Source organism: Zootoca vivipara, chromosome 17, assembly GCF_963506605.1.
Source record: "Zootoca vivipara chromosome 17, rZooViv1.1, whole genome shotgun sequence".
In the NCBI taxonomy this organism is placed as follows: Eukaryota; Metazoa; Chordata; class Lepidosauria; order Squamata; family Lacertidae; genus Zootoca; species Zootoca vivipara.
The window spans coordinates 40,748,365-40,772,509 of NC_083292.1; the positions used below are offsets into that span (position 1 = coordinate 40,748,365).

The 24,145-nt window shown below is 49.0% G+C and overlaps 1 protein-coding gene across 1 annotated transcript in view; it reads left to right on the forward strand.

Annotated features, from left to right (window-relative positions):
* The window catches only part of LOC132591294 (uncharacterized), a 60,994-nt gene extending 46,966 nt beyond the window's left edge, over positions 1-14,028 (forward strand). The window contains exons 2-6 of the mRNA XM_060269327.1: positions 8,409-8,571; positions 8,684-8,770; positions 9,602-9,904; positions 12,444-12,592; positions 13,763-14,028. Coding sequence (XP_060125310.1) covers positions 8,427-8,571; positions 8,684-8,770; positions 9,602-9,904; positions 12,444-12,592; positions 13,763-13,966 — 888 coding nt within the window. The 5' untranslated portion in view covers positions 8,409-8,426 and the 3' untranslated portion in view covers positions 13,967-14,028. The remainder of the gene's footprint in view (positions 1-8,408; positions 8,572-8,683; positions 8,771-9,601; positions 9,905-12,443; positions 12,593-13,762) is intronic.
* The last annotated feature ends 10,117 nt before the right edge of the window (positions 14,029-24,145 follow it).

A 24,145-nucleotide genomic window follows, 5' to 3' on the forward strand; every position in this document is an offset into this window, starting at 1 on the left:
GAGAATTGAAGTTAACAGATCTAATGATCCCTGCTTCTAAATGATTAAGAAAAGAAAAGAACTCAGGCTGAATACCAAGAATTAGTAATAGGAATGAACTGAGCAGTAGATGAAATGACAGGTGGTTGAGGAAATGTTAATTTTGCACACACTTCACATTACATTCCTTACAGAAAGTGTTTCTGGAGCAGAGATCTCTTCCTCCCTGGAGTGTCTCTCATGTGCAAGTTATTTGGAGCTGTAACATGTGGTTATGTGCTAATAATATCCAGCCACCTTTGCTACCAAGTTGCCTCTGCAAGCAAAAATGATGGAGGAGAAGGAGGAGGAGGATAGAATCTAAATCAGAGAGGCAAGAATTAGGGAGAGTTCTTTTGCATGTCATTGCATAGCAGATGCAAACTTTCATTTCCATCACCGGCGTCCCGTGGAAACAATGTCAGGCGTGATCCTGTTACGAGTCACTTTGAAATGAACTGAAGCTGCACGTTAGTGTAAATACAACTGGTGTGTGAAAATTGCATGGTGAACTGTGCCCTTTGGTTCTCCCCAGTGCAGACCAGGTTATTTATTGATTTAAATCTGGTTACTGAATTTTTATAAATAAGGATCTGGCAAGGCAGTAAGTCAATGGAACTGAGAGACAGCCTGGTTCAAGGCTCCGTAGGAACTATATGGGAGGCATGATTATAGGGGAGTGGGGGGAATTCATCTGAACGCAGACTTTTACTTGCCCACAAGCTCCTTGCGTACCGCTGGAAGATATTTTAAGCTGAAATAAATCCGCACTTCTTTTCTAAAACAAATGCTCAAGGCAGCAACCCAAGTGTGCTCATGCCCACAACTCAAAAACAGTAGAAAACGAGCAAGACCACAACCACAATTTTTAAGCCACCCTGGAAGTGTTCCTCGCAAATCTGATCCTATGCGAGTTTACTCAGAAGTAAGCCTTGCCATTTTCAGTGGGGTTGCCTCCCAAGTAAAGGATGCAGAGGCTACCCCAGAGTGCATTTAGCAACTGCCAATAGTCCTGTATGCTAAAAGCCATCAATAGAATTACAGCAAAAGTTTCACACAAGGTCAGGTTTTTATTCCAGCCTCCCCCCCCCCAAACATGGGTGCACCGAGTTGTGCCTATAGGGTGGCCTGGGGGAGGGGGATACACTCTCACCTTGGTTAAATCATCTCACCTCCAAACACCTGGTCTCCACACACACGCACCCATCCCCCAGGGATCTTCTGTGTCTTGCACACAGGTCTAATTCACTTACCTGTTAAGAAGCCGGCGAGTGTCAAGAGCAATAAAGCGAGAGCATTCTTTCTGAGCATTGCCCATTTCATCTCCATTTCCTCCCTGCCAGGTTCCTCTTCGCCCTGCCTGTCTCTAGAGCATCTGCTGGGGAGGTGGGGAGTTGCCACAGGGAGCAGCACATCACGGAGTCCTTGGAGCTCTCTCTCTCTCTCAGCTACAAGTGTTAATTAGCATCCCTTAACTGATCATAATTATTGTTTGCGACTCTTCAATAGCAACTGAGTTCCTGAACGGATCTGTGTGTGTGAGAGAGAGAAAGACACACACTCTCCCCCTCTTCCTCTCCCTCTCCCCCTCTCTCTCTTGTGCGTGAACAGAGTTTCAGTCCCGGGCGGCGTGGATTATCACCAGATGACGATTTAATCGGAGGGTTCGGTGCGAGCCGGCACTGATGTCGCATCTCATCAGGAAATCCTTCATCAGGGCAATTAAACGATCTCTTCCCCCCCAATGTAAGAACAGGGGCCTGACCAAATTCCTGCTCAGACTTGAATCTCGGAAGGAGACCAGTTGCTGGGAAGCACAAGGCGGGGGGAGTCCAGCTGCAATCAGGGCCTGCTCACCGATTAACCATCGGGGCATCTGGATCCATGGATCAGCAAACTTTTTCAGCAGGGGGCCGGTCCACTGTCCCTCAGACCTTGTGGGGGGCCAGACTGTATTTTGAAGGAAAAAAATGAACAAATTCCTATGCCCCACAAATAACCCAGAGATGCATCTTAAATAAAAGGGCACATTCATCTCACGTAAAAACACCAGGCAGACCCCACAAATAACCCAGAGATGCATTTTAAATAAAAGGACACATTCTACTTGTGTAAAAACATGTTGATTCTCGGACTGTCCGTGGGCCAGATTTAGAATGTGATTGGGCCACATCCGGCCCCCGGGCCTTAGTTTGGGGAACCCCTGGGTTAGCCACTGTGTGAACAGGATGTCAGACTAGATGGGCTTCCTTTGGCCTGACCCATCAGGCGGGATGCTATTGTGTTCTAATGTTAAGATTAATGCTAATGTTAATGGGGAGGGGGGACATCACAGTGAGCCCTAAACAGCACAGGGGCCCAGCCTTCCAAATTCACACTTCTCTGAATTTTGCAAAGAACTTCTTCCAGCTAAGTGATTTGCATAAACTGAGATACCGGGTGCATTCAAATGCATCTATTAGCACCAAAGTGTGTTATATTAGAGGAAGATGCATCTGGAGAAATTTCTGGCAATATGGTGTTGGATTTTCATGAAGACTTAAAAAGATTTGTAAACAGATGTGGAAATGCAGAGGATGGAATTTTAGGTTTGGGGTAAAAATGAGAACTGAGACGAATGGCAATTGATGGATTTTTCTATCCTGAACTGCAGGTGTTGGGGACTGAACCCAGAACCTTCTGCATGTAAAGCTGATTCCTTTTTCTTTTTTGCATTCATATCCCACCTTATTTCTTAAAAAAAGAATATATATATATATATATATATATATATATATATATATACAGAGAGAGAGAGAGAGAGAGAGAGAGAGAGAGAGAGAGAGAGAGAGAGAGAGAGAGAGATATGAATAAAATAAGGATCTGGCAAGGCAGTAAGTCAATGGAACTGAGAGAATTTTTAAAATTTTGTTTTAAGAAATGAAGGACCTTCTGCATGTAAAGCTGATTACTTATTTATTTGTTGTGTTTCTATCCCACCTTTTCCTCCAAGGAGCTCACAGTAATGTACATGGTTGTGGCCCTCCATATTTTACCACACAACAACCCTGTGAGGTAGGCTAGACTGAATGACAGTGACTGGTCCCCAAGGTCACACCCAGTGAGCTTCATGGCTGTGTGGGGATTTGAACCCTGGTCTTTCCCGTCTCCTAGTCTGGCACTGTAACCACTGCGCCACATTGTCTCTCCCACTGACCTATGGCTCCTCCCCCCAGATCAGCCCGCCCACTTCACTGTCCTCACTTCTCAACCTGCCCAAAAGCAGGTCTTGTGTGTCCCAGACTTGGGGTTGAGGAAGTGACAAGCGCTGCTGTTCAGAAGGTATCGAAGCATCTTCTATTTTTGTGTTTGGTGGTGGAGGAGGGAGCAAACAAGGCTTGGCTTCAAAAAAAGAGAGAAGAGGGTGGAGAATGAGAAGAGAGAGAAAGAACATAATGACTTGTTTTGTTTCGTGAGGAAAAGCAGCCCCAAGAGTGGGCATGTCAGCAAGCAGCTGGGTTCTGTTTTTACCCTGGAAAGCAAGGAAAGGTGATTCACGAGAGATAATGGTTGTGCGACTCTTTTCTTCTTCTGCTCAAATAGCAGTTTCTATGGAGAAAAGTAAAAGATTCAGTTCCCACTAGGGGCGGGTAAATCTGTCCATTACATGTTACATCAGTGAAAAGGATCTAGGAGTCTTGGTGGACAACAAACTTGACATGAGTCAACAGTGTGATGCAGCAGCTAAAAAAGCCAATGCAATTCTGGGCTGCATCAATAGGAGTATAGCAGGGGTGTCAAACTCAAATTCATCGGGGGCCGCATCAGCAGTTTGGCCACCCTCAAAGGGCCGGTTGTATCTCAGACTTTTAAGCAGAATAATAAGCAGATCCCCCCCCAATAAGCAGACCCCCCACATACATCATATGTACTTACAGTACAGGAGAGAAGGGTTCAGGCACCAGTACAAAAGTCTGCGTAAAACCACCATTAAACAATACAAGTTGCAGTACAGTACTAAGATTTGGAGACTATCATCCATGCTTTTGTAACTCAGCCAGGAGGATGGAAGCTGGGGTAGATAGCACAGCCCCCACCCGCGACACAACACCCCCCCAAAAAAATACCCCAAAGGCCACCGCGTGTTCTATGGCCAGCAACAGAAAACTGCAAGGGGACACTGAAGTCAGGGCTCTGCTAACAACCAAAGGAGAAAATTGGAGGCTGGTAAACATTTCCAATTAGTTTTGCCAGACTGGAGAGGGTGTGCGTGGACGTGGAGTGTGTTCAAGATAAAGATTGAGAACCGGCTGAGGCGCACCGTTGCCGCTATTTCTCATCCTTATCCTCCCCCCCCCTTGTGAATGAACCCCCTTGAACCCGAAGAAACGGGGCCTGACACACGCACACACACACGCCAGCAGCTTCGGGGAAGGGGGAAGAAAGAAAAGGGGCTTCCCTTTTTTACCCAGGGCCGGTGCTAGGGTTATTTGCGCCCTAGGCGAGATCACCTTCTGGCGCCCCCCCCCCCAATTTCCCAGAGTTGTTGCGGCTTGGGGGGGGTAATTTTTTCTATGCGTAGGCTTCGTCGAGCGGCTTTTTAGCTGCTTGAAGAGGGAGCGGGCATTGCTCTGTTGGGTCCTGAACACTTCGTTTGCTGGCGTGGGGAGCGGGAGCGCTTTAGCGGCCGGTCTAATTTTGATCCTTTGCCTTGTTTCCAGCGCTCTGGGCGGCGGGGTGCCGTTTTCTCGCGTTTCAGGCCATGTGGCCAGGCTTAGGGCTGGCTCATGGCGCCTTTGGAGGGGTGCTTTTGGGTGAGGAGGCCTCCACTCCCTCCCCCTCCTTTGTTTGAGTCCGTTAGTAGCCGCGGCTTGAGCCCGCTTGTCAGCGGTTCGCCCGGCTTTTCCTTGTCACTGTCAGCGCTTTGACAGCCGCCAGTCAGCTGGGCGGTGGGGAGGCTTTTCGGGCCTGCTACAGGCCACGCGTCTGAGCCTGGGTCTCGCTCGTGGGCGCCCACCGCAACTTTGCGGCGTCGCGCCTTTTCTTGCAGGGAGACCTTGGTGGCGGCGCTAGGGCTTTGCGGCCGCTAGCGGGGGGCTGTTTTTCGGAACGTCTCCTTGCCGTCAGTGCTGCTCGCCAGGAGCGCCCTGCCTCCTCCCTCCCTGTCTCTCTCCCTCCCTTCTCCCGCAAGGAGAACACCGATGGCGGCGCAGGGCACAAGCCACATGGCTCCAGCGGGGCAGGGCGGGGAAACAACCCCAGAGGCCTCGGCCGGGAAGCCCTGATGCAGCCAAGGCCAGGCGTGCCAGCTAGCACTGTCTTTCCCTCTTTGGAGGCGCGCGCGCAGGAAAGAGAGAGACGAGGACGGAACCAGACTCTCCAAACATAGGCGCACGTAGGGGCGGCTACCCAAGCGCGCTTCTCCGTCTGCGATCGGGCGCTGCCCTTCCGCGATTGCACTGCGCTCAGCTTCCCCCAGGCCCGAGGGGCCTCGGCCCGGCTGCAGCGCGCCTCTCTCCGTGTGCTCCGGCGCTGCGCCACCGAGGAAGGCTCTCTACTCCCGCGGCCTGTGCAAGTTCTAATCTGGGAAGCGAGCGCCGTGCCGCTGTGGTTTACCTGGCCATCGGGGGCGCCAAAGAGCGGCTTCAGGCAGCTCGCCTCTCCGGAGGCGCAGAGCTGAGAGGCGCGGCGAGGTGGCCCCAGGCTCACGCTCCCCGCGTGCCCCTCCTGCCTCGCCTCACTCACGAGGGGCAGCGGTCAGCCAATTTTACCTTGCATGGGCGGTGAAGGCAGTCTCCATGTCGCTGCCACTTTCTTCCCGCTCTCGGCCACTCAGTGGGAAGGAAGGGGCGGCGCCCAGAGGAGCCCACAGCTTCTGATTGGCTGCAGGAGATTTCTGTAGCCAATCAGAAGCCGTGCTGGAAGGGGCGGCGCCCAGCGGTGCCCGCAGCTTCTGACTGGCTGCAGGAATCTCCTGCAGCCAATCAGAAGCTGCGGGCGCCTCTGGGCGCCACCCCTTCCTTCCCGCTGAGCAGCGGCGGCCTCAGAGGAGGATCGCCTCCTGCATCGTCCTCCTTCCCCAGCCCGGGCCCAGAGACAGCCCTGCAGGCGGCGGCGGGCGGGCTGGCCTGCGCTGCTCAGCGGGAAGGAAGGGGCGGCGGGCCACATGACGAGGTCTGGCGGGCCGGATTTGGCCCGCGGGCCTTGGGTTTGACACCCGTGGAGTATAGCATCTAGATCAAGAGATGTAATAGTACCACTGTATTCTGCTCTGCTCAGATCTCACCTGGAGTACTGTGTCCAGTTCTGGGCACCACAGTTCAAGAAGGATACTGACAAGCTGGAACGTATCCAGAGGAGGGTAACAAAAATGGTCAAAGGTCTGGAAACGATCCCTTATGAGGAACGGCTTAGGGAGCTGGGTATGTTTAGCCTGGAGAAGAGAAGGTTAAGGGGTGATATGATAGCCATGTTCAAATATATAAAAGGATGTCATATAGAGGAGGGAGAAAGGTTGTTTTCTGCTGCTCCAGAGAAGCGGACACGGAGCAATGGATTCAAACTACAAGAAAGAAGATTCCACCTAAACATTAGGAAGAACTTCCTGACAGTAAGAGCTGTTCAGCAGTGGAATTTGCTACCAAGGAGTGTGGTGGAGTCTCCTTCTTTGGAGGCTTGACAGGCATATGTCAAGAACGCTTTGATGGTGTTTCCTGCTTGGCAGGGGGTTGGACTGAATGGCCCTTGTGGTCTCTTCCAACTCTATGATTCATTTTCTTGATATTAAATTCAATTATCTGTTTTTCCACAATTTAATGCACATGGAAATTCAACAGCCTTTTCGGGTGACTCTCTCCTCATATGCAAGTTTTTTGGATGTGGTTGTTTCAATGATGATGATGATGATAAGTATACGCCACCCATCTGGCTGGGTTTCCCCAGCCACACTGGGTGGCTCCCAACCGAATATTAAAACACAATACAGCATTAAACATTAAAAACTTCTAAACATCTTAAATCTAATGCATCTTTGCATGTTATATTCACTCATAAATGCATTTTGATGCACAGTTTTGATGTTGAGGCCCAGCCCCACATGACGTACCAGCTCTGAGGGGCAAGCAAGAGGGCAGGGCTGCCCTGGGCCAGAAGAAACAGGGAGTGAAGCAGAGCACAAGGAGTCTTGATTTTTTAAAACTGTTTTGTGCATCCATGTCTAATCTTGCTCCTTTCTAAAAGTTATTTATTGATGTGTGTTTTTCTTTTCGTAAATTGTTGTTGTTGTTGTTGTTGTTGTTAACATTGTCCAGGCAAATCTTCGATCTCAGGTCACACCTGGGGCAAGGAGTTGTTGAGGACCCTCAATGGCTCTCTATTGTAACGCAAACAGCTCTGCTCAGGCAGCCAGACTGGTTTGCTTAAGTTGCAGGTAGGTAGCCGTGCTGGTCTGCCGTAGTCAAAACCAAATAAAAAACTTCCTTCCAGTAGCACCTTAGAGACCAACTAAGTTTGTCATTGGTATGAGCTTTCGTGTGCATGCACACTGTATCTGAAGAAGTGTGCATGCACACAAAAGCTCATACCTATGACAAATTTAGTTGGTCTCTAAGGTGCTACTGGAAGGATATTATTTTTATTTGGTTTGCTTAAGGCAGCCCAGGAATTCCTTTGCAGCTTATATTCTTTCTTCATATCACAAATAACCCCAAATCCTAGCATTTATTAATTTTATAGAAACAAGAATCGCCTAACAAGAATCACTTAACATACAGGGAAACTAAATATTTACTCTATGAGCTTTTAAAGCTGCAAATGTATTTATAATATCATTATAACAGAGTTTAGAAGCTAGCATATACTGATGATACTTAAGTTGGTTAGTTGCTGTTTACTTATTGTGCTTCGGAGATGCATTTTTATCAGTTTTAGTTTGCTAAAACTCCTTTCATTTGAGGCAACTGAAAATGGCATTGTGAGAAAGATATTTAAAATAGTAAAATTGTCTGTGTATGTATCTGGCATTCATTCTAAAGTAGATCTCCTCAGAGAGTAATAGATCATTTGAAGAATCCTAAGAAGTATTATGACTGTATGACCAAAGGGAAAATGCAAAAGTTAAAGTAAATTGTTTGTCTAAAGTAGAGTTTCCATGTACAGGAATTGTCTACCTGAGGTTTCCATAAGATCATCCCAAACCCTCTGACTAGAAAGTGAGAGAGCAGATCTAAAAAACTCATTTTGTTCATAGGATAGGCATTACTCAACCTTGACTCATACTTTTAAATACTTGTTAAGTGATTTTATGGGAGAGCAAGTATGTCACATGGTTCATTTTTATGGCTTCCCAGTCGTTAGCCTTACATTTATATGCAACGGCTTGACGGGCCGTTGGCACCTGTTCTGTGTTGTAGTTTGCAGGTAGCAAAGGAATGGACTGCAAATGGACTGCAGTGTTTCCCTCTCCAGGAAACACTGAAAGCTCCCTTCATTCCCAGAGAGACCTGGCCATGAAAGTCACTCACAGAAGCTTGCTAATCCTTCTTGGCTTCCATCTGTTGATCTTCTCTGCCTTTGGTAAATCCTTCAGTGCTGGCACAGAGGGAGGGGAAGTTCAGTTCGCAAAAACAACAGGGGACCTGAAACAGCACCCTCAACAATATTTTCCACCCTCTTTCTCTCCCTAAAGGCACTTTTAGTCAAGCAGCAGAGAATCCAACCCATCGGCTGAAGAGAGTCCAGCGAGGAAGAGTGGACATCATTCATTCCAGAAATGGTAAGCACTATTGCCTTTTTGAATCCAGAGATGGGGAAACTGGAGAAGCCAGATATCATCTACTGGGTATCAGGAGGAGATTGTTGAGGACATGTCAAGGATGAGGCAGGGGGATTTCAGCTACAAGAATGAATGGCATGTCCTTGTAGCACCTACAGTAGTTAAACTATGGAACTCATTCCCTGAGGTGACCGTGATGGCCACCAACCTTGACCACTCCATATTTGGCGGCCGTAATGCTTCTGAACACCAGTTTCTGGAAATCACAGGGAGAGTGCTGTTGCGCTTGTCAGTTTCCCACAATGTGAGAACAGTATGCTGGACTAGATGGGCCACTGGCCTGATCCAGCAGACTTTTCTTATGTGAGGGAGTGACTGTGAATTTCAGGCACAGGTTTGGACATCAGTTTGTGGTGGATCTGATAACGCATTCTGAGGGCCACGTTTCTTCCAGGCCAAAGGCAAAATTTGGCAGAGCAACAAATGTGCATTCAACCTTTTTTTGAGTAGGCTAGTTTCTACACACACACACACACACACACACACACACACACACACAGGCACACACACACGGGCACACACACACGGGCACACAGGCACTCATGTACCCCTCTCTATCCTGCATCCAAGCAAGCAATTGTCATTATCAGCGTTCAAAGATACAACCCAGAAAGCCAAAATGTACTTGAGTGAGGGCATGGAGCAGACTTGAAAGAGTCTGAAGGTCCAACTAGAGAGACCTGGGGCATGAGGTTCCCCATCACTGCCTTATAAAGTTAGTAACAACCGCTGAAGCACAAACTTCATGTAACTTTCGTTTGTATTGAACAGAGCCAGTGCCAGCACCTCAGATACTCCCCAAAAACATCTCCAAGACTCCAGAAGGCTGCAATGTGACCCTGCAGTGCATTGCATCCGCAGAGGAAAAGTTTGTTGTCTCCTGGAAAAAAGAGAATCCCCCAAGGACCTTAGCTGGAGGTTTAGGTGAATACCAGCTTTCCCACAACGGTAGGGATCTCCATGTCTCCTGGCGAAAAGGTTCCAATGACTCCACGTTCACCTGCACGGTCAGCAGTTCTTCAGATCAAAAGGAAACTTCAGTTGACATGCTCAAAATCTGCACAAGTGATAGAGGTGAGAAATGTATTCTCTTTCCCCCCCCCCCCAACACATTTTGAGAGGCATTGCTTGGGGTGGTGAACACTTGGGGTATCTCTAAAAATCAGGGAATCAAGGAGAAGTGCTTGGGCATGCAGAGCCTTTGTTTTTTTGAAACTAAATGGAAACAGGAATGGAAAACCTCCATACTTCTCCTGGAAGTTGTGACAAGCACAGAAAAGACCCACCATTTCTCAGGTACACAGGAAACTGCCTTGCACGAAGTCAAACCATCTAGTTCACGATTGTCTACACTGACTGGCAGTGGCTCTGCAAGGTTTAAGGGTGAGAGTTTCTCCCAGCCCTTTTCTGGAGATGGGGTTGAGCCTGGGACCTTCATCCATTGAGCTATGGCCCTTACCCCTTCTCCTCCCAATCTCCCTCCTCCATTCACAGAAATAGAGGCAAATGAATTTGTAATAATAAATATTGCAGGAAGATACTCACACACTCTGGGCCCATTGGGCTCATCCTGCAGCCAGGCTCTTCTTAAGTTCTTCTGGAACCTCCAGCGGCAGATCTGCACTCATGGCTTTTAACATTACGGAAGGGCTAAGGAATGGTTTTGATTAACATAGATGGACACAAGATGTCCTACAGTTTACATTCAAAATGTGTTATTACCATGTCTTTTTTATCGCTTAGTTTTTATTTATTTATTTTATGCTGCAATATTGGTGAAACACTGCTTATATATCCCTATGTAGCATTTTACTTTTTATTTTATTTTACTGAATTCAAACTCTGGCCCCCCTCCCACGGTATTCGAAGGGAGGTGTTCAGGGAAAGAGGGAGGAAGAAGTAAAATATGGCACCAGAGGGCAAAGCAGAGCAACCAGTGACCAGCACCAGAGAAAGAAAGAGTGTTTGGGGAAATGGTGTGGGTAGGTATTACTTATATTTGACCCCCCCCCAAAAAAAGCCAAGCTAAAAAAAAACATTTTAATTAACAAGTGTGCCCTGTGACATTTTAGAATGGCATATCTAATATTGTTTTAATAGAAGGGAAATAACATTAAACAGGTCAGTGTAGATCCACCCCGGGCCTGGAGGCAGTCTGGCTAGATTCCCAGGTTCTTTGGGGTATTCGTCCACTGTGAGAACAGGATTCTAGACAAGATGGGCTCCCTTTGGCCTGATCCACCTGCAGCCTGGCTTTTCTGATATAGTTAAGAAATGCACTCTTGAAAGATACATTTAGGATGGCCTTAAAATGAGTTTAAGAGGCCTTAAGAGGAAATTGGACAAATTCATAGAGGAGTAGCTGTTGGCAGCTACTACTGATGATAGCTCTTCTAATGTTTTCATGCCTCTTGGCAACATTCCGCTTAATTTCACCAGCTCATTTTCCCACTACAGTGTGACCGAGTGATTTTCTGAAATAACCATTGGAGAATTGTAGAAATCGTTTTATCGCCTTCAGTTTGCTGAATTTGTCCATATAAAATGAACCAGACCCTGAGATCATCATCTGAGGCTCTTTGCGTGCCTCTTCCACAAGAGGTCCAGAGGGTGGCAACACAAGAACAAGCCTTTTATTGTGCAATGCTCTCTCTAGGAAGTCTCACCTGGCATCTTCATTAGGTATTTTTAGGTGCCAGGTGCAAACATTCCTCTTATCCCAGGCCTTTGGATAATTAAACAATCTATATCTATTTTTGAGGTTCTTGATGCGGGTGGCACTGTGGATTAAACCACAGAGCCTAGGGCTTGCCAATCAGAAGGTCAGCGGTTCGAATCCCTGTGATGGGGTGAGCTCCCATTGCTCGGTCCCAGCTCCTGCCAACCTAGCAGTTCAAAAGCACATCAAAGTGCAAGTAGATAAATAGGTACCGCTACAGCAGGAAGGTAAACGGCGTTTCCGTGCGCTGCTCTGGTTTGCCAGAAGCGGCTTTGTCATGCTGGCCACATGACCTGGAAGCTGTACACCGGCTCCCTCGGCCAATAACGCGAGATGAGCGCCGCAACCCCAGAGTCGGTTACAACAGGGGTCCCTTTACCTAACCTTGGCATAAGGAAAATGTGTTGAGATGTTTCCTGAAATGTGTTTTACATGCAACGTTATTTGTGACCAAAGTAACACCACAATGTGTCCTCTCCTCCCCCCTCTCAGCTTAGAATCTGAAAGACAAGAAGGGTGGGCATCTATAATTGCTTCCAGAAGAAAGATAATAAAATATTTGTCAATAAATTTATCAACTAGATTTCTTTATTTAAGCTAATTGCCAGTAACTTCATCCTTGGCATGCTTTGGAAAAGCGTAGAATTTATATTTCTCTACTAGACCTGACCCCCTTTTCTTGAAACAGTCAGAATCTTCTACCAGCTTCCTGAAGGAGGCAGTCGGTCCCCTTCTGACTCGCTCTCCCTAGCCAGGCTGAAGAGGGGAACCTTTTGGACTCTATGGCCAAGTTTAAATAACATCAGCTAAAATGCCAGTCATATTGCCGAGGGTGGGGTGGGCGGGCAGTTTTCATGACAGTATATTCCAAGAGACTCTTATTGTACATTGCAGGTGGCCTTGGACAAATTATACGTTGGGAGTTCATGTTAATTCTTCTTCTCCCCGTTGTTGCCTGTTTATTGGTGGTCACAATAATCATAGTGAAGAAAAGAAAATCCAGGAGAAAAGAGAGAGATGGAGCCACCTATGTTTATCCCCAGGTGAGATGTGCCACCTCTATTAAGTCTGACTCATGTCCTTGCTCAGGGCTGGGGCATCTGCTTGTTTGCCCCTGTTCCTCATCCTCCTGACTCCCAGCTTCCACTTTCTCCCAGCTCTCCTCCTCCTCTGGACTGTGTCCTGTCTCCCACCACCACCACCAACCTGGGTCCAAACTGTCCTCTCCTGAACTTTCCTTTGAGGCCTCTTGGTCAGGCAATTTCCGGCACTCCTCCTCATCTATCCCTACAATCGTACGGATCTGTGCATCCTACTAGCAATTTGTGGAATATGGAGTTTGTCAGGTTCTTGTCACTCCAATAGGTAAAAAAGGTAAAGGATCCCTGGAATGTTAAGTCCAGTCTTAAGGCGACTATAGGGTTGTGGCGCTCACCTTGTTTTCAGGCTGAGGGAGCCAGTGTTTGTCCACAGACAGCTTTCTGGGACATGTGGCCAGCATGACTAATCTGCTTCTGGCACAACGGAACACCATGACAGAAACCAGAGCACACAGAAACACCGTTTACCTTCCTTCCACAGCAGTACCTATTTATCTACTTGCACTGGCGCGCTTCCAAACTGCTAGGTTGGCAGGAGCTGGGACAGAGCAATGGGAACTCACCCTGTCATGGGGATTCGAACTGCTGACCTTCCGACTGGCAAGCCTAAGAGGCTCAGTAGTTTAGACCGAAGCGCCACCTGAGTCCAATAATGTTGTTTAAAGGATAGGGGGCCCAGATGTTGCCACAACTCCCAGAACAGATGACCCTTCTTCTCTGCCTCCCAAATTGGTTGGAACCAATGACATGTGCAGTGGGAAAGGAGGGATCCAGGTCAGCCACAAGTAAGCACAGTAAAGGATGCCAATACAACAATTACACATTCCCAACTTTCAGCAGTTTATAAGCCAACCTTCAGATGTGGAACAACATTGCCTATGCAGATGGGTGATCCAGCAGTAAGTAGAAGAAAACTCCCCAAATACTTGAACTTAGCAGTATAGTTAAGCCGTCTGACCTTCTCAGATCAAACTGGGCCTGGTTAGGGCTTAAGGTAAACCACGTCCGGGGTTTAGGTGGCCTCCAGTGCTCAGAAACTCTTTCAGGAGCTGCACACCAGAGTTTACTGCATTGTGTTGTTTAGCTTTGTCCTCTTTCTCTCTGAACCTGCAGGTTGACTGGGACAGAGAGGGCTGTTCGGTGAGGCCAGAACTGCCATCCTGTGAATCCCCAGAACGAGGCCCTGTGTGTTGTCCCATAGACAACTGTTACAGCAGGAATCACAGGCGTCGTTGGGACTATGGAATGCACTGGTCGTTTGGGGACGAAGGGGCCCCTGAGTTATGCTGCTGCTTTGGGGTTCGAATGCGTCCCTAGTGGAACCTCCAAGTGTCCCTATTTTCCAGCAACAGTCCCAGATTTACGGAAGCTGTCCCAGTTTCTGAAATGTCCCACTTTTCCATAGGACGTCCCTATTTTCATCAGAGAAATGTTGGAGGGTATGGAGTTATGCAACTCCTGAGCCAAGGAGATAAGTAACTATACAGCCTCTAGAAGGCACCTGAAGGCAGCCCTGCATAGAAATGTTTGTAAAGGTTTAAAGTTTTATTTTACACACACACACACACACACACACACACACACACACACACACAGAGAGAGAGTGGTACCTCGGTTTAAGTACACAATTGGTTCCGAAAGTCTGTACTTAACCTGAAGCGAACTTTCCCATTGAAAGTAATGGAAAGTGGATTAATCCATTCCAGATGGGTCCGCAGATTACTTAAACTGAAAGTACTCAAACCGAAGCGTTCTTAAACCAAGGGTGTGTGTGTGTATGTGTGTGTGTGTGTGTGTGTGTATACACCCACCCAGTGTGTCTGGGGCAACCCAGTCAGATGGGTGGGGTAGAAATGAATGAATGAATGAATGAATGAGAAAGATGTCCCTGTTTTCATCAGAGAAATGTTGGAGGGTGTGTCCTAGAACCAGAACAGAACCTTCAGAAAAGAAACTCCCTGAAAGCCCTCATTGCCTACAGAAACATTGGTATAAAAAGGTCCCAGGCCAGGCCAAAGAATGAAGACAGTGGCCTTCCTCTGAATCACTGCTAATCACCCATCCTGTTGCCAATGAAGCAAAACATCACCATGGATATTTGAATGGTTTTGGGCAGGGCCATTTAACCAATATTTTCTGCTCCAGGGTGAGTTGTTACACCAACCACTGCTCCCCCATGTTTTGCCACTTGCAGGTGGAATTGCAAAGTAGCAATCAAAATCTAAACATATACCGTTCAACAACCTTTATTGCTTTTTTGTAAATTCTAAGCCCCTGAATGAACTAAGAACCAAATACTGTAAAACGTTTAGGTACAGTGGTACCTCGGTTTATGAACACAATTGGTTCCAGAAGTCTGTTCATAAACTGAAGCGTTCATAAACTGAAGCGAACTTTCCCATTGAAAGTAATGCAAAGTGGATTAATCCGTTCCAGACGGGTCCGCGGAGTACTCAACCTGAAGCGTACTTAACCTGAAGCATGGGTGTAATTGGTTCTAGAAGTATGTTCATAAACTGAAGTGTTCATAAACGGAAGCGAACTTTCCCATTGAAAGTAATGGAAAGTGAATTAATTTGTTCCAGGTGGGTCTGCCGCGTTCGTAAACCGAAAATTTGTAAACCGAGGTGTTCATAAACCGAGGTTCCACTGTAAATGTATTTTGGATGCAAATTTCAAAGCTGAGAAACATCCAACTATAAAAGCTGGATTGTAGATTGCCGCTTCCCATTATTCCCAAAGGTCACAACTTTTCTCTTGTCTTTTTTTCCACGCTCTCGCTTCATGAAGGCAACAAGATATGAGCAAAGCCTAACTCTGCCAAAAAGCACAAAGCACCCAGCAAGCCCCTTGTGTTATTTCTTCAGTGAACTGTGCAAAGACTAGGATTAATTTTCATGATTTTGTGGTGTAAACAGATGAGAAAGTTTTGTTGGGGAAATATTGTGGTTCAAGCCCAATACCTATAGAATCCAGTCACCACCCTGTGCTCCAGACACATCATTGTGCCTAGAGGCTAATCTTCCCTCAGTATAATTACTGATCTGGCATAGGACACTTAACTATTGGCTTCGCCTAAACTCAACCCCCCCCCCCCCAGTCTAATATCCCTAGTGCTGCAAGATTGTCACAAGAGCTCCTGGACTAAAATTGTCTATCAAAAAATTCACTCTTGTGGTTTATCAGCACAACAGCTACTCACTTTGGGTTTTAGTAAAGCAAACAGTCTCATTTGTCAGCACCTAAATGATATCGAGTGTCAGAACAACTTGGCCACAATAAGGACATTTTGCCCATGGTATGACTATTTTCCACCTTCCCTTTTCGACTCTCTGGCAGTATATCTGCATAACCTAGCAATTCTAAAATATAGGGACGTTTTTACTCTCGCAAGATTGAATGTATTGCCCTCGGCTGTACTAGAGGGACGATTCCAACAGATTCCACACAAAAAACGCTTATGTCCCTGTGGAGATGGCAGTACCGAATAGGTGGTGCATGCCCTTCTGCCTTGCACTCTTGATAAAGACTTGAGGAATGAGATTATCGCCCCTCTTTTATTATCCATTCCGGGTCGCCCAACCACTGCCCCAGTGTCCTTTCTTCTGGCAGATCAGGAGGAGCAGGTGACAGCAAAGGTGGCAAGGTTTTTAGCTGGGGCAATCAGAATAAGATCCACTATTGGATTATTGATTCAAAACCCTAAAATGTATTTTATATAATTGACTTTTTATTTCTATTCTTTATATATTGTATTGCTGTTTTATTGCAATGGCTGATGCAAATAAATATTCAATCATTCAGACACCAAATGTCAGCAAGCCTCCAGCCTCACTAAGATTTGCTTTTACTAAGCTCCGTTTTCAAACTATGCCCTCTGTTGTCCTAGATGGACGATATAACAGGGTATTACTGTACGAAGACAGACTCTGTATATGTGGGCAACTGCAGGTGGAAGACACTTTGTACTATTTTCTATATACATATATATACATATGTCACAGTGGCCGGAGGGGACTACTTCAGAGTAACGACGCTACGCAGCTCTGCATTTTATTCTTTTATTGGTGCTGCGTATTTACAGTGCTGAAGTCATTGCTATTTACACGGAGTGATGTGGTCAGTCGGTTTCAGAACCTCCTAATGGCTTTTGGCGCGTCTTTCTCCAACACAAAAGCTTTGGCAGACCCATCCTCTTTCCCCTCCTCTTTCTGCGTAATTCCGGAGTTGGGGGGATGGGTCTCCCCCCCTTATTCGCCCCTTCCTGTCCCACCTGGGACCCTGGCTCCTCTACCTTGCCTGAGCCTCGGACACGACTTCCTGCTTCCCCACTGGAATCGGAACTCTCTCTGCTTTCCCCTGTGCTCGGGGATTGGCTTGAACTCAGGAGGGGAGGGACTTCACGATATCCCCTGTCCCTCACATCCACCCCCCTCCCAAGCTCTCCTTCACCCCTCCCCAGGTCCCCCCCAGGTGTCGGTGACGACTGGAAGCCTAAGAACTCAGTGCTTTCCGAGCCCGTTGGTGTGAACACCTCCCCCCAGTCCTGCAAGCCCCCCCCTTCCGCCTGGGAGGATGGGAATCCCAAAAAGTCCGTGGCGTCAGAGCTGGTGGGGATAAAAATGTTCTGCCAATCTGCTCCTTCCTCTGACTGGGTGGATCTCGGTGACACCCATACCTCATCCTCTGGTTCCTCAAACTCCGCTTCCCAGCGCCATGGTGAACTGCTCTCCCGTGCTTCCTCCCCCTCCCCCTCCCTTTCCATGTGCCAGGGCTTGGGTCTATGGGGAAAGAGGGCGTGAAATTCTTCTACCAGGAATTCCTCCTGTATCTGAGTGGCTGGGACCCATTCATTCTGGGACGGTGGAGCATCCTCCCATGCCATGAGGTACTCCAGTCCCCCCACCCCCCACCTTGAATCCAGGATGGCCGTGGCCTCATTGAGTTGCTCCCTGCCTTCCCTCTCCCCCCTTCCCTCAGGGGTTTGTTCGCTGTCTCGGAGCCTGCTGCTTTCCCTGTACGGCGACAGCAGCGATCTATGAAACACTGGGTGCACCCTCATGTCCTCTGGCAGTGCCAGCCTGTATGCCACCGGGTTGACCTGTTGCGTGACCGTGAAGGGGCCCAACCTTCTGGGCGCCAGCTTTTTGCATCGCCCTCTGATGGGAAGGCCCTCCGAGGACAACCAAACTTTGTCCCCCACCCTAATGACCTCCCCCGGTCGCCTGTGGCGATCTGCCCCCTTCTTGTACGCTTCCTTGGCTCTCTCCAAGTGTTCTCTGAGCTGCTGGTGCACCGTCTCCAGTTCCTCTGCCCAATCCTCAGCCTGTGGGCCCTCCTCCTCCTCCTCCCCCTCCCTCTCTGGGAAAGATCTGAGGTCACGCCCGTAATTGGCCTTAAAGGGCGACACCCCTGTGGAGACGTGCACCGCATTGTTGTAGGCAAATTCTGCCAGTGGCAGGCGATCCACCCAGTCCGTTTGCCGCTGGCTGACGTAGCATCTCAGGTACTGCTGCAGAATGGCGTTGACCCTCTCCGCCTGTCCATTGGTCTGCGGGTGTCTAGCCGTCGACAAGCTGACCTCCACCTGCAGGAGGTTCATGAGCCGCCGCCAGAACCTGGAAACAAATTGGCGGCCACGATCCGAAATAACCCTTAAAGGTAATCCATGCAGTCTGAATACGTGATCCACAAACAGTTTGGCTGTCTCTTCTGCAGAGACCGCCCTGGCACACGGTATAAAGTGGCACATTTTGGACATGAGGTCCACCACCACCAACACTGCGGTCTTGCCCCTGGAAGAAGGCAGATCTGTGATGAAGTCCATGGACACCACTTCCCACGGCCTGTGTGGCGTGGCTAAGGGCTCCAGCAATCCCGGTGGCGCTGCTCTGACCACCTTTGCCCGCTGGCAGGTGTCGCAGCCCCGTACATAGTCTCGAACATCTTCCCGCACCCCTGGCCACCAGAAGTGTCTCATGACTAGGTGAGTGGTTTTGTCCCTCCCAAAATGACCCGCCGTTGGGTTGTCGTGCATCTGCTTGAGGACCGTACGTCTAAGTTGGGTGGTGGGCAGGTACAGTGCACCCTTGTAGAAAAGCAGCCCCCTGCGTTCTGCAAAGTCTTTTGCCTGCTCCCCCCCCTCTCAGTTCTCTGAAGATGCGGTTGGCAAATTCATCCGCTGCCGTCAGTGCTGTGAGTTCTGCCTCGCTCACCACTGCTGCTCCGCAGGACCAAGCTGACGGGGGGAAAATGTGCCTGGGTGCCGGTGGCGCCTCCTCCTCCATGTACTCTGGCTTGCGGGAGAGGGCATCCGCCCTGACATTCTGCTCTCCCGGGATGTAGTGTATGGAGAAGTTGAAGTTCGAGAAGAACTCTGCCCACCGTATCTGCCGCTGGTTGAGCACCCTGGCCGTTCTCCAGAACTCCAGGTTCTTGTGGTCTGTGCACACCTGGATGGGGTGCTTGGCGCCCACCAGGAAGTGTCTCCAGTGCTGGAACGCAGCGTGGATCGCAAGAAGTTCCCGATCAAACACCGTGTAGTTTCGCTCTGGCTGGGTCAACTTCCTGGAGAAGAAGGCACAGGGTCTCCACTCTCTGTTGGCGTCCAGTTGCAACAAAATGGCGCCCACCGCTTTATCAGAAGCATCTGTCTCCACGCGTAGGGGCGCGTCCTGAACCACGTGGAACAGGTTCTGGTCTGAGGCGAACACCCTCTTGAGGCTTTCAAACGCTGCTTGCGCCTCTGGTGTCCACCTGAACTTCTGCTTGCCTCTCAGGCAGTCAGTGATGGGAGCCGTAACGCGAGAGAAGTTCTTGATGAACTTCCTGTAGAAGTTGGCGAAGCCTAGAAGGCGTTGGGCATCTTTGCGCGTCCTGGGGCTGTGCCAGTCCAGGATGGCCTGCACCTTGTCCTTGTCCATCGCCAGCCCCTTGTCTGACAGCTTGTAGCCCAGGAAGTCCACCTCCTTGGTGTGAAACTTGCACTTCTCCAGCTTCACATACAGGTGGTTCTCCTTCAGGCGCTGCAACACCTCCCTGACATCTTTCACATGCTGCACTGGGTCGTTGGAATAAATAAGGATGTCATCCAGGAAGACCAAGCATTTCCTGAAGAGGAGGGACCCCAGGACGTGGTGCATGAAGGCCTGGAAGCATGCTGAGCCCCCTTGCAACCCGAAGGGCATCACCAGATATTCAAAAGAGCCCAGAGGCGTGAACATCGTGGTTTTCCATTCATCGCCTTCCCGGATCCTGATCAAGTTGTACGCCCCCCTCAGGTCTAGCTTGGTGAAAATCTTGCCCCTGCGTGCCGCTGTCAGGAGATCATCCACTCTGGGCATGGGGAAGGCCACTGGCTCTGTCACTGAATTCAGCCGTCTAAAATCCACCACAAGACGGCGCTGTTGCGTGTCTTTCTTGTCCACCCAGAAGACCGGGCTGCCCCCTGCTGCCTTGCTTTCTCTGATGAACCCCCGCTTGAGGTTCTTGTCGATGAAAGCGCGCAGATCCTCCAGTTCCTGGTCTGACATGGCGTACAGCTTGGCTGGGGGTATAGTTGCCCCCGGCACCAGGTTGATCTGGCAGTCAAAAGGCCTGTGTGGGGGTAGGTGGTCGGACTCCGCTTCGCTGAAGACCTCCTGCAAGTCCCAGTACGGCTTGGGTATCGCCTCACCCCCTTTGACGTGCATGGTGGCCACCGTGGCTATCGGAGGCCCCTCCCCTGGTTGGTGCTGCATGCAATGTTCCAGGCAAAAGTCCGATCCAAAAGTGATGCATCTCTGGTGCCAACTGATGGAGGGGTCATGGCGCGCCAGCCAGCTCATGCCCAAGACGATGGGGGGGTCTGAGATGGTTGTGACGTTGAATGCCAGTGTCTCTGAATGCCTTCCCACCGTCATTCTCATGGGGGGGGTTTGATGAGTGATGGCCCCTCCCAGCAGCTCTCTGCCGTCAATTGTTGCCACGTGCAGGGGAAAATCCAGCTGCAGAAGCTGGATCTGGTGCTCTTCTGCAAAGTTTCTCGAGAAGAAGTTGGCTGAGGCACCACTGTCAATTAGGGCGAGGACCGTCAGGGGATAGCCATTTGGGAGCGTGAGCGTCACTTCTAGAACCACTCCTGCTCTGGGAGGGGTGGGCTGGCTCTGCTCCTCTCTGTGCGGGTGGGTGGGCTGGGGCTGTTGTCTGCGGACTGTGCCTGGCTGCTGCCCCTTGTCTCCTGCAGCCAGGCTTTCCCGTTTCCCTGCTGTGGTGCTGCGTCAGTGGGGGAGGGCACAACCGTTCCCGCCTTTCCTTGCCACTCCCTGCGATGTGGGCAGTTTCTGACGAGATGCTGGGGGGAGTTGCAGAGAAAGCAATTCCCACCCCTTCCCTCCTTGCGTCTTGGCGCCGCTGGGGTTTGAAAAGCCCGCGCGCGCGCGCTATCAATCTGCATGGGTTCCTGGTCCTGACTGGCCCCAGGCGTGGCTTGAAAGGGTTGTTGGGGGAGTGGCTTCTCCTGCGACCGTGGGAACCAAGCCCGCTTTGCGCGCGTTGCTTGCTTGTCGCTCCACCGGGATTCCTGTCTCACCCCCACCGCCAGAGCCGCTTTGCTCAGCTGATCCATATTACTGGGCTTTGGACCTCTCGAGAGCTCATCCTTCACCTCCTCATGCAACCCCAAGTAGAACGCCGCTTGCATTGGGGGTGACTCTAGTTCCCACCCCAATCTGTGCACCAGCATGGTGAATTTCGCCCAATACGCGCGAACTGTCATATTTCCTTGGCATAAATTATGAAGTTCCTCCTTAGTCTGGTCCATATGACTATCGGACGAATACATCGTTTTCAAACCTTCTAGAAATAGTTTGACATTCTTCATGCAAGGATTCTTTGTTGCGATTAACGGTCTTAGCCACTCCCTGGCTGCCCCGGTAAGGTGCTCCACAATAAACGCTACCCTGTGCTCATCATCAGGGAACTCATCGTGGTGCAGCTCAAGAGCATACACAATCTCAGTCTCAAAGCCCTGATATTCCCTCGGGTCTCCATTGAACTTGCTTACTAGCGTCCCGGCTCTCCTTCCTGGCAGCACTTGGACTTGGGGTGCCCCTCCCGCCTTGTTTTTCTCTGCATCCAGCTTGTTTTGGAGGTCTACCGCCACCGCCCTTAATTCCTGCTCTCTTTCCTGTAGCGCTCTCACCTGTTCCGCAAGTTGTAGCCGGTCGTCCTGGACCTTCTTAGTCTCTTCTTTAGCTGCCTTCAATTCCCCCTGCGCCTGCAGCGACAGCTGCTGCAGTTCTTGCTGGGCTTGCTCCGCGATCTGCCGCCATCTCTCCGCCTCTGACACGCTCATCCCGGCAACTCCAAAGTAGCCCAAAAAGGATTAGGAGGTTGCTGTCACAGTGGCCGGAGGGGACTACTTCAGAGTAACGACGCTACGCAGCTCTGCATTTTATTCTTTTATTGGTGCTGCGTATTTACAGTGCTGAAGTCATTGCTATTTACACGGAGTGATGTGGTCAGTCGGTTTCAGAACCTCCTAATGGCTTTTGGCGCGTCTTTCTCCAACACAAAAGCTTTGGCAGACCCATCCTCTTTCCCCTCCTCTTTCTGCGTAATTCCGGAGTTGGGGGGATGGGTCTCCCCCCCTTATTCGCCCCTTCCTGTCCCACCTGGGACCCTGGCTCCTCTACCTTGCCTGAGCCTCGGACACGACTTCCTGCTTCCCCACTGGAATAGGAACTCTCTCTGCTTTCCCCTGTGCTCGGGGATTGGCTTGAACTCAGGAGGGGAGGGACTTCGCGATATCCCCTGTCCCTCACAACATATATATTTTCTACTATACATTGGACCTAGAGGCAATTTCCCACCCTACCATCCATACAAGAAGAATGTCTCTCCTTGGCAGAGAAGGTCCTATGGCTTCTTAGCGATGCAAACATGTCAGTGACTCACAAAGTTCTCCCTTTTTGCTCTGGTGGCCAAAAAAATCACAAAGAAGACCCTGGACTATATGGCATTGAATTGTAAGGGAGCCACACAAACCTAAATAGAGACTTTGTGACGTGACACCCCTTTGGCTGGTATTTATTTTTGATTCAGATTTGTCATAGCCAATGGCTAGATGTTGTTGTTTAGTCGTTTAGTCGTGTCCGACTCTTTGTGACCCCATGGACCAGAGCACGCCAATGGCTAGTACAATAAAGTTATTTGGATTAGGCTAGAAATGTCAGCAAGTCAGTGCAACACAACCTCAACCTGCAAGTAGTTGAAGGGTGGTACAGCAAATATAAAAACTGCACAAGCAGTTATACACTTACAAGCAAATGGGAGCAATGGATCAGTTATGTCTGTGTATGTCAATACTTCATTCTACTGGCTTATACTGGTTTAATCATGAGGCATGTCAACTTTCTTATCTTCGCCTTCCTCCTTCTTTCTCAGCAGTTAAAGCAACAGCTCCTTTGCATGTGTCGTTCTGCCCCCCTTTCATGGTTCTCTTGCAAACACAAGCTTCACATTCCAACCTTCACTTGCTCAGCCCTTCTCACACAAATTTCAATTTTCTTATTTTATTCTCCTTCCACAGTATCACTCTCATCTCTCCTGACCCCTAAATTTATACTTTGTTTCCATCTTTTATTGTGGACTTAATTATCCCCATCTTTGTAGCTACATGTTTCCATGCTTATTTCATCATACTGATACCTTGCCACAGTAATCCATATGATTGCCTTTCCACAACAATCCATGCTCTGGTAACCTCCCAATTAGATTTCCATAGCACCCTCTTTCTGAGGCTGCCTTTGAAGACAAACTGGAAGTTGCAGCTACTGTCAAATGTGTCTGCTAGCATCTTATGTTTGGTGAGGTGCAACCATATAACACCATTCTGCACTGATTGCATATACATTAGCAACATCCAGTGTGTTTTTTTCTTTAAAAAATGTTTAGGGGTACTCTAATTTTCCTACTGAAACAATGAGGCCAAACTTAGATAAAAAAAATGTTTAGGGGCATGCGTACCCATGCGTCCCCCCCCCCCGAAAAAAAGCACTGGCAACATCATTCCAAGTACTGATTGTAGTATGTAAAGCCGTAATCGTTTTGATATTTATATATCAAATTTCACTCACTTTATGGACATGCCAATCAGTTAAGACTGGAAGAAGCCTTTCTTGTTTCCCCAGTGTCTGGAGAAGCTCGTTCTGAGGTGAAATAGGATAGGGAAATCCCTCCCCCCCCCCAAGAAATCCCTCCCCCCCCCAAGATATTACTGGCATGAATACTGTTGTTGTTGTATTAAACTTCACACAGCGCTTTGCAGCGTTTGGACGATCCTCCATCTTGAAGTAATGAGCCTGTGATTTCAGCACCGACAAGACTGAACTAGAACAGACAAATTGGCTCAATCTGTGACATGGACCTACAAATACATGTCTCATTATCTTGAGAATCCTTTCTTGATGCCAGTCGTTGCACACCCGTGTAAGGAGGAGGACTGGGAGCAAGTTT